Raw genomic sequence first — 13,713 nt, forward strand, 5'->3', positions numbered from 1 at the left:
GAACAATTTATTACTTGGTGGAATTCAAAAAGTATTTAATGAAAGGGAAGGGGGATATAATTTAAGGGGTCAGTTAAATTTAAAAATTCATGCTATACGTACAACCAAAAAAAGATTTTGTATTTCCATAAGTGGGGTAAAACTATGGAATAATTTAAGTGTAGACATAAAACACAGTAATAGAATTGACGAGTTTAAACATAAATATAAAGGTATGTGTCAATCAAGATATGGGCAAGAACAGGTTTAATGATTAATCAGGTGGAACATTGTGGGTGTGGTGTAAGAATGTTAACACTTTGTAATAATTCTTTAGTATATTACTTGTGTGGTGTAGAAGATAATTATTTATCTAGAGATATTGCTTAGGATTTAAAAGTTGTAAAATGATGTCATGGGGTAGGACTGGATAAGTCTGACTTCTTCCTACTCCATTCAAGCATGTACTAGGTATAAGTAAATTGATAATGCATTTGTGGATATGTGTGAAATTATGTGTGTTGACATATCAACTGTCTTTACATGCTTGAAAGAATAAAATCAATCAATCAATCAAATCAATCAGGTTGGATCTCGAGGGTGTTAATTTATTAAAGTTACACAGACGAGCTTTGCCATGGAGCTCAATAATTTAAAGTCAACTTGAAGCAACGAATCAAGGACAAGAGGGAACAGCGCTTGACACTGGACTGGAAAGCGTCTTGAAGGGCATTCAGGAAAAGGGTGTGAGCAAAATACATCAATTAGGATGAGTGAATAATTGAATTGTGCTGGCAGGACTAAGAAAACAACATGTATTAACAGATTTTTCCAGCAGACTTAAGTCCAGGCTGCACACACTTCCATTTGAAATGGCACTTAGACAATTTCATCAACCAGACACGAGTTTCACCTTCATTCTGGCATCCATTCTAACACTCCCTTCTCTTTCTATAACAGTGCCTGTCAGCTCTCGTGACTCTCCCCATGTTCCTGATGTCTATCTAAATGCCGTCCTTTAGAGTTTGTTAAACTTCTGCAAAGACGAGAAACTTTCAACAGCTTTTCCTGTGAGATATTACACTAATCTAACTGGGGCACGTTCAGTCCGATTGTCTAATTGCGAAGGTTCGTGTCACTGAACAGCTTGTCTTCACTACATGAGTCGGTTTTTGCTCATAAAAGCCTCTGTTGTTTTGCCACAGTGGAACCGCACTCGCTTTGTTGACCGCATTATGTTTCTGCTTTAAATGAGGTTTACCATAATGAAATCAGCCTGTTCAAATAGCTCAGCTTGAATGTTCTGTGACTTTATGCAAGATTATTAGGTATTTTATACATGTTCACTAAAAATTCAAGGCACTGAATAGTTGTCTTTTCTAAATGTGAATTTTGGTGATTATTGATGGACTGACTGTGTGTTTTGTCAGCTAGAATGTGACCAGCTTGCCTAATGGGGAGCCATTTGTCGGTCCCTCTGCAAGCACTCGCAATGAATAAACAATCGAACTCAAGGTTCTTTAGAAGTCTGCACAGACCAGACCAAAGTCTGCATGGTTCAATATGTTACTTAATACATTTCTAACTAACTAACTGACTGCACTGTTACTGCACATCCAAAGGTAAACATTAAGAGAGCATTCTGTATGACTAATACTAAAGATGACACATTTAATTTAGTTAATTTGGATTAGTTGACCCACTGTAAACTATTTTTAAAATCCTGTAATCATTTATGTCATTCAACTGTTCAGGGTGTGCTCCACCTTTTGCCCAAAAGGAGCTGGAATTGGCTCCATGAATGGCAAATTAACTGAATCAGCAATAACATTAAGAATAAATAAAATCTATATAATCTCAAAAAATGACCACTACAATTTCTCAAAGACTAAGGATAAGATGGAGCCTGAGGCTGTTTGGCAGTTTTTACTTTAAAATGACATGAACTACTGAACAACTAGTCATTTCAGCTCTAAATGGAATAATTTGTCAAAGCAAACAAGCGATTTGATGATGCTGTCTTAAGCTCATGGAACTTGTGATGGGTGTTTTTATAAACTATTTGTATTGTTTTTCATAATAATTTATGGATGAAACAATAAATGAATTAATAAGAATAATAGTTGATTGCTAATTACAATAATCTTTGTAGCAACTCTAAATAATACAAATAAATTGTGCATTTTAATTTAAAGTCTAATTATTGGTGATTTCATAATTTTTTTATTTATTATACTGGCCTGCAACCTACAAATATTTTTAGGTTGTGAAAATGCCCATTACAGTTTCCTAAAGCTTTTCCATTCATGCCTGTTGTTTTCTCCAGTTTTATCCAGTTTATTACCACATAACACTAAGAAAACCTGCAAATCGTCACAAATGAGAAGCTGCAACCAGCAAGTGTTTGACATTTTTGATTGAAAAATTACTTAAGACAATGAATACATTTTCAAAAGAGTTGCCAATTAATTTTCTATCAGCTCTACATTATGCGACATTCATTTTGCAGGTAGTCTATAATACATGTTAAATCTAATCTAAAAATCTAAACATTCTGAAACATTTCCATCAATGACACTACATACAATGAAATATTTGACTGTGTGAGTTGACCCGCTACTTGCAAAGGAGGTAGTTTGTGCAAAGTCCAGGACAGGTGAAGGGAACAAACCACAGAACATTGGGCTCATGTCTTCACCCTAACCCTGCACTGAACTGCTCCTAATCCTCCAGCATCAGTAGTGTGTGGGTGGTGCTGGAGGTCAGCTACGTAAGGTACCTTAAATAACCTGTGACCTTAAATTTATCATAGCTAACAGACTGGTGGGATGGCATACAGACAAATAAAATGCCCAAAAGCACCGGGCTCCTACTTCACCGTCTTATCTGCGTGCCCTGACTTCTCCCTCCGAAGTCTGACACGGTGCGAGCAACACGGGGTGTACTAAAGCTCCCTGATGCTCACTCACTTTTAAATCTAGGGCACGGGAGTTCTCAACACAAAACAGACAGCAGTGGCAGATTTAAAATAAAAGATTCAATTCTTGTTAGTTGAAAAACACAAAATATCCTCCTCTGTCCTTCACATGTACAGAAACTCTGCTCTCTCTTACATCTTACATATAAAGTGAATACATGAACAAGAACAAATGGAATGAAAATGGAATTCACTATTCTCTACACACCATCAATAACATCTATGCCAGTGTGTGATTTTATTAAAGCTGTTCTTGTGTTGACTTCATACAAAGGGACACAGATTAAAACCTTGCTGAGTACTGGAGTGACACACCTGACAGGTTAACACCGGCTCAGGGACGTTCCCAGTGGTAAAATGGTTTCTTTACACCACAGGATCAAAGTCAAGGCAGGAGACACAGTCCTGGGGCATGCTCTGTTGTATACACTCTGCTCTTCTGAGGAATACCAGCGTGACATCAGGTCCTCTTACTCAATCTGCCAGGACACATTACAACCCTCGCTGTGATCAGATATGAGCTCTCACCAGGAAGACAGAGCAGTTTAATTAAACAGAACAGAAAGGCTGCTTGACAATGATGATGGATAGGACAGATGGTAACAGGGAAAGCAAAGAGAGATTAGGGAAACTAAAAGTGAATGATTTAGAAAATGGAGCCAGTGCTCGCCTTGAAGGAAAATCAAACAAAACAGTGGAGTCACCACAGAGAAAGGTGCAGTAGCTTTATAAAAGAGTGGCTGAAATCATAATGTCAAAATGAATTATTCATAAGTAAATGCAAGAAAGGTTCAGTTTACCAAAAATGAGCATTTCTGTGAGGTCGCAGTTTGGTAACCTAAGCAGGCCTTCATGTGAATGTGTGTGTGAGTGTGAGAGAGATATTGCTGAATCAGTAGGGGTGGGTGAAGGTGACCCTGGCCTGCTCCTGCTGCCTGTCTCACCACCTGATATTGATCCCAGTTGTCCAATTCAGATCTAATTCAAGGCTACATGGATTCATGGCCTTCTTGACATTTCAAATATGGCACTGTGTAAAGCGTTAAGCCCACATGCTCTCATTGATTAGTTATTGATTTGCTACCTATGCTGTATGTCGGCGTCCAGTGGCTTCACCAATCCAAACTGAATCTCAGCTTATAGTATAGCCTAAAGGGGCACAAGCAATAGCTCCAGCATGGGAATGTTGTTGTTGTGGCTGAAATTTCATGTCAAACTCCACACAAACTGTTGAAACTAAGAATAGAGCAGGCTACAACTGCAGAATCCAAAGGCATTGGCTGGGAGCAAAGGTTTGGACCACAGATGGGAGAATGTGCCTGCGTAGCCCTGCCCTGTCAAGGGTAAACTGCCTGGCACATACACGCGCAACACAGCCCCCGAACACACATGCATACTTTGTTTTCACCGCACCTTTAAACAGCAGTATGAATATGCATGATGCCGAAGGACATAGGAGGCAGATAATTAGACAATCAACAACTCCCAGATGACAGGGGAGGAATGCGCCCCACTCCATCATCCCCTCTCGTTAGCAGTGAAAGCAGAGTCATGTTCCCACATCAACGTGCATTTCCCCTCACTGGCGGTTTAAAAACTCGGGCTGAGAACTGGAATCAAAGAAGGATAAATGCACAAGGCTTTGCTTAATTGTTGTGCCAAACAGATGCTGGGCTCATAGATGAGACAGAGGGAAATCAAACAGTGTAAGGACCAGAGCAACATGAGAGCATATGTGGACAGAGTAACACCACATGTCTCAGTCTCCTCAAATGGATGACAGACTCACAGCGTAACCTTGACTACACTCCAAACCCAGTGCAATGCACACTATTAGGTCAGGGTCGCACATCCATTACTTCTAAACAAGCTCCCTGTGTGAAGCAGGGACACACCCTAAACAAACAACAACACACAGAGAGCCATTAGGCACTCATGCACATGCCTACACACATGCATACACACCTGGCTGTGAACTACAGAGCGCATGTTTCATGTCTACTTCTTATGGCAACATGGGCACAGGTGCATGAACGTGGACGTCTGATTACATTTTATTAAGACCGTTTCTGGAGCAGGAGATTGAAAAAGTAGGGAAAACACAACATCATAACAAACTTTTCAAACCTGCTGAGGAGTTATACACACAATCACACAAAAAGGTAAACTTCATCTGTCTTAATGACACACCTCTCCCTAAGATCTGCCACCATCATCACAAACCCACATTCTTCACACTCTTACACAAACTCACACAGGCTGACTACAGTAGTTTACATGCACAAACACACCCTCTCTCTCTCTCACCCACACCCACACACACGTTTGGGTTGCACACAACAAATTCTCAGATTTCCCATGTTTAGGGAAAATGCTCACCTGCCTTGGCGCTGACACACACACATTCTTTTCAAGCAGTTCAGCCTTTCAAAGAGGATCCGTTTGAACGCGTCTATATACATTGACCCGGCTGAGATGAAATAATAAACCAGTACTTGAATAAATGCCAGTTGTTTTATTTAAAAGAAAAAGACAGCAGACTGGTGTGTGATAAAAAAAAGCAGTGTGGGAATGCAGTGATGAGTAGATGGTAGCACCGTATCCCAGAGAAAGTCCGAGACGATGTGCACGGCAGACGGGATATTTGGACACTAGTGATGCTGCGAGAGCTGTGGTGATGTTGTACAGAGGGAGAGAGAGGGGAGAGAAAGGGAAACACACACACACACACACACTCTCTCTCTCTATCGGGCAAATCTAACAACGACCGCTTACAAATTTAGCAGCTGCTGCACTGCTGAGCAGTGCAACGTGGTGTCACGGTTGGAAATATGCTATTTTAACTTGTGCAGTCAAGTCTTTACCTACTGGAAAATTAGTCGTGGACTTTGATTTGACTGAAGATTTTCTTACCTTCATGTTCGCTCTCTCCTTGTCAAATCCTTCCTGTTGGTCTTCATGTGGCAAAGTGGGCAGGTTAATTATTTAGGCTACGTATACACATTTTGGTTGAGTCTGTAACCATCCGACAAAAAGACAAAACGTCTGTAATATAGATTTGACCGATCTGAGGTGTCACTGTGCGGGCAGAAGGCGAGGTGCTTTCAGGGCGCGGGACGTCAGTCGTTAAAGATTGGATCAGATTAGGCCTGTGGTCTTTGCTGCCCAGTAGAAAGTGCTGTTGTTGCTGCTCCTAACCAGACATTTTAGTAGTAAAGATCCACTGGTAAAAAAGTAAATGAGAGGGCTTATCTTGGGAAGTTAAGGAGCCTGTAGGGCAGGGAATAAAAGAGTTAAAAGTACCGCCCCTAATTGTTCTCGGTCTCCCTGTACCTGCATCAGCAGCATCATTTTTCGCTTAGACTACAATTTACAACCAGGACTTTATATCCAAGTTGTAGCTCAAAGGCGTGAATACGTCATTTAATTATAAGTCTTTCGAGCCTAATTTGCAATATGTATCCAGGAATAATAATGTTATGCAATAAATCTTAAGGTTATAAACCTGTGACTTTATCTTGAATAAAGCTATTACTCCCAATGGGTAATGTAGGCCTTTAGCTGGGGCTAAAAGGCCATATGATGCAAGTAGGTCATAGCCTGAAAATAACGCTAAGAATAACTTTTAAAAAATCTGATCCATATAATTACCAAAATGTCAAAAATACATTGATGACAAATGTAAATTGGCTAGTTGTAGTAAGACTCTTTCAACGACTGTTCTGACAATTAGCCTAAATCCAAAAATTTCATTGAATTCAGTATTATCAAAGACACACATATTGCTGTCACTTAATTGTACATATTTGTCTTCTGCCTCGTTTGCTCCCCGTACCGCAATGGATTCAAATAAAATTTAGTTGTGTGCTTCAAAACCTTTCTACGCCTACGCTCTGCGTCGTTGTAGCTTTGATTTTGATGCCTAATAGGAATTGTAGTCATTTGTAGCTACAGAAACAAACTAAACGCGGTGAAATAAAACTACAACTACCACAATTCCTCTCTCTTATTCTCTGGGTTACAAACAATAATGGCGTGGCAGGGAGAAGAGAGAGTCACCTCAAAGTCTGCTGTTACCGAGAACCAAGGAGAAAGAAAAGCAGCGATCGTGTCGTTTGGATTCACTAAAACATTTAGTAGATTCAAACCGTCTACTGGCGAAGCTGTGACCAAGAAAGATGACAGAGATTACTTGACCGTAATTGATAAAGAACTGCAACGGTAGGCTACGTATACTAGTGCTAACTTGTATAGCCACCTCAGTTTTAGCGTAATAGCTACGTCACCATGCTAACATAGCTAACTGGATACTGATTAAGTAATTATACGCTGTTGCTAATGTGAAGTATTTAATGGTATTTACCATTAAACGTAAATCTCGTTATGACGTGGTCCCGGTTACTAGCTCGCTAACTTCCGTTTGTTCTGCAGTTCAAACCCGCCTGAGAAACCCAAAGAGCTCATCATCCCTCTGATCCAGAAGAGCCACTGGCACAGACCGGACCGAGCGGGCCAGGGTGAAGGAAGCACAGGCAAAACACAAGCGACAACCCAAGACGGCGACTCAGTGGAGTCTCAGGCTGTGAAAGAACTCATTGAAGGTGTGTATACAGATGTATGAAAGGTCTGGTTAATACTCCAGAAAATCGCTGGTCTTTGACATGAAATGAAGGAAACACATCACCCTGCAGCAAACAGCCATGAAATTTGAGCCTTTTTTAATATTAGCCTTACTTTTTATTTTATGACTTAAGAAGATAGAACAGCTCAAACAGTAGCCATTTTATAGCATGTGCACAGAAAGTCAGTACTCCTCACTAAATATTGCAAAGGGGTGCATAAAACTGTATGTGGAAAACCGTTTAGTGTGTGTAGCTGTGTATTGCATACTTGGAGATTGATTAATAGTGGCTTCCATAACAAAGTTCTTTATATTTCTCTGACTCATGCTTGTAGATTCACGGAGACAGCTTGAGCAGTGGCAGAATGGCCCTCAGTCAGAAAATAACCATCCCCTTGCTGATGCAAAACAAAGTGCCTGAGGGCTTTGAGGATGAAAACCATGTAAAGGTGGATCTATGGCCTGAATCCGTAAGTACAGAGACCAACAGAGATGGACGTCACCATCCCTTTGCTGATGCAAAACAAAGTGCCTGAGGGCTTTGAGGATGAAAACCATGTAAACGTGGATCTTTGGCCCGAATCTGTAAGTACAGAGACCAACAGAGGGATAGCTATTCTCTGTAATCTGTGGTTGGGAACGTGAATTTCTTTTTTACAGTGGACGTGAAGATGTAAATATAACCTGCCAGAGAAGCATCTCAGTGAGCATATGAAAATGCCTGACAGGACAAAATGTCTTTGACTGTCAGAGGTGAATGAAATTTGAGTGTGTGAAAGTGCTGACAGTCAACTAAGTAGAATAACACCCCTGTGTGCATACACAGTTGAGCACATGCATCTGGGCACAGAGGACTTTGACAGTACAGTTAGTCTTTGGTGGCAGACAAACGTCAGCATTCTCCTTAGAGACATGCAGGCAGCCAATGAGACCTCTTTCTATTTGTTTTCATCAGAGGCCTCATGCCTCATCACTGTCATCCTATATCTGTTCTCAGTCACTTTAGATGTAACTAAAACATGGGAGTCAGGGGAAACTTGCTCACTGTGCCCTAGACCTTATCATAATGCAGTCTACCCAGTGAGACTGGGGTCCCAGGTTCCCCCGTAGGGAAGCCTTCAGTGGAGAGAGATGAGGAATGAACCACTGCTCTGATGAGGGCTGCTGTGGCCCGGGCAGGGCAGGGTGACTTTAATCAGCCTGGCCTGACTCTGACAGCCTGGAGACAAAAGGCTGAATAAGACCGGTGTCAAAAACTGCTTTGCTGTCAGTCAGTGTTTTGGGAACTCAGATGTTACAGAAACACACCTCCCAGTCCAGATGCACATTAAATGCAGACTGTGGCTTCTGTTTTTCCTTTTTGTTTGAACATTTAATGTATGCCTCTGGATTTCCAAACAGCTCATACCACTGCATGTCTTCGTCAGTCAACAGAGGCGGAGTATGAGAGCATTCCTGTCGAGGCTTATGGACTTGCTATGCTGAAGGGGGGATGGGCTGGAAGAAAGGGGAAGGCATTGGACACACCTTTAAACAGTAAGCAGCAAATGGACAACTTACTTTAACATTTCCTCTCCTGATTCCACATTATGTTGAACAGTGTCCAAATTTGAAACAATTAGTCTACAAAAAAAATGATTGGCAACAAAATTTAATTAATTATTTAAGTTATTTAATCAAGCAAATATGTTAAAAAGTGTTTAGCCCCAGGTTTTCAAATATGAGGATTTGTTACTCAGTTGATCTGATTGTAAACTGAACATCTTTGAGTTTGGACTGTTGGTCGACCCGTACAAGACATTTGAGCTCTCAGAACATTTTTCACTATTTTTTGACTTTTCCTAAACTAAACATCAATCAATTATTTGAGAAAATACTATCACATTAACATGCAACAATATCATACACTGCAGCTGCATAAGAGCAGTAATAACTATGTAACAGAATGGAAACTGTTGTTGTTTTTCGTAAGGGGAAGCAGTTGAGAGGATCTGTTATATTTGTTAAACTGGCTATTACACATCCTGCACACGTTGTCATCTCTGTTTATTGACTGCTGTTGAACACTTGCTCCCTGTCTGCTACAGAGATGTGAAGCCAATCGAACATCAGTTCCGTCCAAAAGGTTTGGGTCTTGGAGCAGATCGTTCAGCAATAAAGGACCTGGAGCCCAGCAGATATCAGCGTCCTCCCAAGCCAGGTGAGGAGCGAGGGAAGGAGGAGGAACTAGTGATGGCTCCTGGGGGCTGTGTGCTGGTGGAGTCTGGGCCACATAAAGATATGTATGGCAAGGTACAGTAAATCTGAAATGTCTGTTGGCATGCTCCATATACAGAAGTAAGATCTCACACAACTACCTAGTTTATTTCTATAGACAGTTTTCTCTGACTTCACCCCTAACATTTCCTGTTGGGCTGCAGATTGAAGGCATTGATCCAGACAACGCTCGTGTTGTGGTGAAGCTGGCTATCGGCAGCAAGACTGTGACAGTCAGCCAGTACGCAATTAAACTGGTCGGGCGCAAGGAATATGACAAATACAGCAAAGACCTCAGTGAGTAACAAATAGAAACAGGCACATATTTTGTAGAAAATAACCTGAATGCTAATGAACTTTGATTCTGTCTTACTTTGTGCCAAATTAGGTTGTATTTCCAGTCCATTTTGGTCAGGTCAGATGCCATCAAATACCAAATTTGTGTTTACCCTCTTTCCATTTTAACTTACAATATGATTTTTATTACATGTATATCATGACAACAGCAATATAATACAGCTTTAATAAGCAGAAATAACCGGTAACTTTAAGTTAACCACATTAGGTTGAGTAACTGAAGGGACAAATCTGAAGCATCCTGCTGCTGTGAATAGACCTAAAGTGATTAGTTGATTGACAGATTTATCTGCAACAATTTCTGGGCGCTATTTCTAAATTATAAATATTTGTCTTAGTTTTCTCTGTTAGTAAATTGCATAGTTTTTAGTTTGGGACTGTAGGTCAGACAGAACGAGCAACTTGGGCTTTGAGAGACATTTTTCATTATTTCCTGATATTTTATACACCAAACACTAGCTGTGAAAACATCCGGCTGTAAAGCACTGACTGTGGTAAACAGGTTCATTCTCTAGTCTACTAACATTTCGGCCTTCAAGAAAAACACAACAGCGATGGAGCTACATTTTGTATTTTCAGTAATCTAAAGCGCCTTGTTCCAAGAATGAAAACCCAACTGCTCACACACAGCTGCAGTGCTTTGACTGTTTGCCAGTAACGCCGTTTGTCCACTGACCAGGTCACCTCAGTAAAGCTCACAAAGAAAAGGAGAAAGAGAAGGAGCGACAGAAACAGGAAGGGAAAGACAGGCGGAGTAATAGTGATGAGGTAAAACACAAGTCTTCAGAAAGAGACAAAGGAAAAGATGAGAGAAAGAGGAAACACAGAGAATCAAGTCAAGACAGGTACATTTCCTTCATGTTCTCCTTTAAACAATGATGATACAACAATGTGCTTTTTGCTTCTTATTGACCAGTATTTTACACTTGGCACAGCAGTTTCTCATTTCCACCCATTAGTTGGTTAATATTTTATCAGTGTTTTCTTTGAGTAAATATATTTGTTTTTCTCGTGTCTCCCCTTTAGGGAGAAGCCTCCTGTTAAAGAATCGAGGCGACCACCAGCTGCCCCCTCATGGCTTCAGAGAAACTTAAAAGTTCGCTTTATAGATAAAACCTTCAAAGGGGGAAGGTACTACAACTCTAAGGTACTAATAGAAATCACCTTGGCAGTCTTTCTTTTGTATAAACTGCTAGGCCTGCTGCAGCCTCCTTAGGATTTTGGAATTTCTGTGGTTTATTGTGGACCAGGAAATGTTTAGCCATCCTGTCTGAACTCACCAGGCTTATCTTGTTACTTTTACACATGTATGTCAGTATATGGTGGAAATTTCTGATGAATTATTTTTGATTAATTACACAGTTCTAAAGTAGGAGCAGTCCAAAAAAAAAAACAAAAAACATACTGGGAACAGGGTAACAAAAGTGCAGTCACAGAAACACTGATGGAATATTGCACCTAATGTTTGGCTGCATGGTGTTAATAATTAGAAATGTCAGGGTTCTGTCGTACAGCGGCTCATGAAATTCATCTCATTTTCACCTAGATGCGTGTGGAGGATGTCCTGGCACCGACTACCTGTGTGTGCCGAACTGAAGAGGGAAGACTGTTAGACGGTGTGTCATTAGTGCTATCTCGCTCCTTGTGGCGGCTTTTTCTTTCCATAAATAGAGTTGTAAGAGAAATGTGAAAAGTATGTGAAAAGTAAGAACCATACCCGTTAATCTTCACCCTATATCTGGCTAGCTGCAGTGTTATGATAAAAACCATGGAATAAGCTTGTAGATTTGCTCTGGATAAAGATTTTATAAGTGGAACATTTATTAAACAAATAGTACAAAACAAAAAGTAAGGAATAGGTCAGTTGATCTTTTAGATCCAACACATAGCAGTTATTAGGAATTTAATGGAGCAGTTTGTCGTTTTGGTATGTTGGGGGTTGTTTTTCTCATATTAGGTGAGATGATCAGTACCACGCCCATGTCTGAAGCTAAGCCAGGAAACATATTATCAGCTCCTTATTAGCTAAGAGTGTAGAAAGGTAATAGCTGCTGAACTATGATAAACCACTCTGCCTCTGACTAATGTTCTAACAGTAACAACAATTCTTCTGTCAGTGACCCACTGTTTCTTTTTTCGTGGGCAGATGTGCAGCAGGACATGCTGGAAACCATTGTCCCAAAAAGCGATTCCGATTCTGTGATGGTTGTACTGGGTAAACACAGGGGGCAGGTGAGCAAAGATCATCTTTCCTGAAACATGTACGTACTCATTTAAATGTGATTAACTCTTACTAATCACTGTTTTCACATTTGTCTGCTCAGGTTGGCCATATTCTCCAGCGGGACAAGAACAAGTGCCAAGCGATGGTTCAGCTCGACCAATACGAGGAGAAAGTGCTGACGCTAGACTATGACGCTGTTTGTCACTATGTAGGAGCAGCTGACCACTGACCCACTGCTGAGCTTAATTCCCATGATCTGTCTTCTTTCCCCATCCCATATTACCATAAATATTGTTTCTGTAATGTTTAAAAATGATGGATTTCTTGAGATTTTAATGCATTATTTTGTAATAAAATGTCAAAAGTTGGAACAAGTCATTTTCACTGCAATATTTAATTAGCAAATGATGTTCACTAATGCCCCTAATAACAACAAGAGGGTCAATCTTTAAGTCATATAAAAACATATTTACAACTGTTCTATATGTTTGACAAGAGTATGAATGCACTGCTGCACAAAAGCTTAGTACTCAGTTTCTGACATATTCACACAGGAAAGAAAACTTCAGAGATTTCATTCTGTGACATGAGTGAACGGGAAGACAAGCCATGTCTCTGTGAGTCGTTCTCTTAGTGGGAGCTCTGCTTACTCCTTGGGTAGTTGGTTTGCTGCGTTAGCCCGAAGCACGGCTCCTGGACTGGGGTACGGCCGCTGCTGGAACAGAGGCCCCGCCGCTGTGGGGTCTGCACCTGTCTTTGCTTCATTACGTTTGGGCAGGCCACTTGACCACGTGCCCCTGTAAAGATGAATATATGTTGTAATAAACTGTTGGAACTACTACAGTCTGCTCATACCTTTAAAGGGGAACACTAATTTTACACATCAAAATCAGAAAACTGTGGCTCTGGACAAGCTTTTTCAAATCTGAGACAAATACCCCGATCATGTAATAGTGACAAGGAGCATCCCTGCTTTGTCATGTAAACAGCCGGTGTACGGAGTTTGACAGACAGGCATTATATCAGGCAAAGAGGGGCTAATGAAAAGATGCATTTCATTATTAACATACGTTAAGTGGTGATGCTGACCTGCCTGTAAGTGTTAAGGTGAGTCTCTATGTAGATACTGTACCTTGGAGCATCAGAATAAGCACTTGGATCCATGGGGTCCATCTCATCATCTTTTCTTCCTGGAAGTGGAACATAATAAGCTCTATTCATGTAAAAAGAACCATCAGTTTGAAAATGCTTGTGTAGCCTGAAACAGATGTAGACGTTACCTCTTTTGCTCTTGTTGTA

General features: G+C 40.6%; 3 protein-coding genes across 8 annotated transcripts in view; 1 reads left to right on the forward strand and 2 right to left on the reverse strand.

Moving 5' to 3' along the window:
• The window catches only part of magixb (MAGI family member, X-linked b), a 39,023-nt gene extending 32,596 nt beyond the window's left edge, over positions 1-6,427 (reverse strand). For 4 of the 5 annotated variants that reach the window (XM_020611801.1, XM_020611804.1, XM_020611805.1 and 1 more), the window contains exon 1: positions 5,336-5,592. In XM_020611801.1, the coding sequence (XP_020467457.1) occupies positions 5,336-5,418 (83 nt within the window). In that variant the 5' untranslated portion in view covers positions 5,419-5,592. Of the gene's footprint in view, positions 1-5,335; positions 5,593-5,869 lie in introns of those variants that run through there. The other variant, XM_020611802.1, reaches the window with a different exon arrangement.
• A 327-nt stretch (positions 6,428-6,754) lies between these two features.
• gpkow (G patch domain and KOW motifs) lies at positions 6,755-12,743 on the forward strand. Its single transcript, XM_020611809.1, is given in 13 exon segments — positions 6,755-7,177; positions 7,388-7,557; positions 7,913-7,966; positions 8,077-8,162; positions 9,005-9,064; positions 9,067-9,113; positions 9,665-9,869; positions 9,998-10,130; positions 10,870-11,035; positions 11,217-11,337; positions 11,737-11,806; positions 12,337-12,422; positions 12,515-12,743. Coding segments are annotated over 13 exon segments (1,518 nt in total). The 5' UTR covers positions 6,755-6,986; the 3' UTR covers positions 12,644-12,743.
• Positions 12,744-12,827: 84 nt separating this feature from the next.
• The window catches only part of pqbp1 (polyglutamine binding protein 1), a 2,956-nt gene continuing 2,070 nt past the window's right edge, over positions 12,828-13,713 (reverse strand). Inside the window, exons 5-7 of one of the 2 annotated variants that reach the window (XM_020611807.1) lie at positions 13,695-13,713; positions 13,547-13,604; positions 12,828-13,211 (exon numbers count right to left, since the gene is read on the reverse strand). The exon at positions 13,695-13,713 is cut by the window's right edge and continues 152 nt beyond it. In XM_020611807.1, coding sequence (XP_020467463.1) covers positions 13,061-13,211; positions 13,547-13,604; positions 13,695-13,713 — 228 coding nt within the window. In that variant the 3' untranslated portion in view covers positions 12,828-13,060. The remainder of the gene's footprint in view (positions 13,212-13,546; positions 13,605-13,694) is intronic. The other variant, XM_020611806.1, reaches the window with a different exon arrangement.

This window comes from Monopterus albus, unplaced genomic scaffold, assembly GCF_001952655.1.
Source record: "Monopterus albus unplaced genomic scaffold, M_albus_1.0 scaffold118.1, whole genome shotgun sequence".
NCBI lineage: Eukaryota > Metazoa > Chordata > Actinopteri > Synbranchiformes > Synbranchidae > Monopterus > Monopterus albus.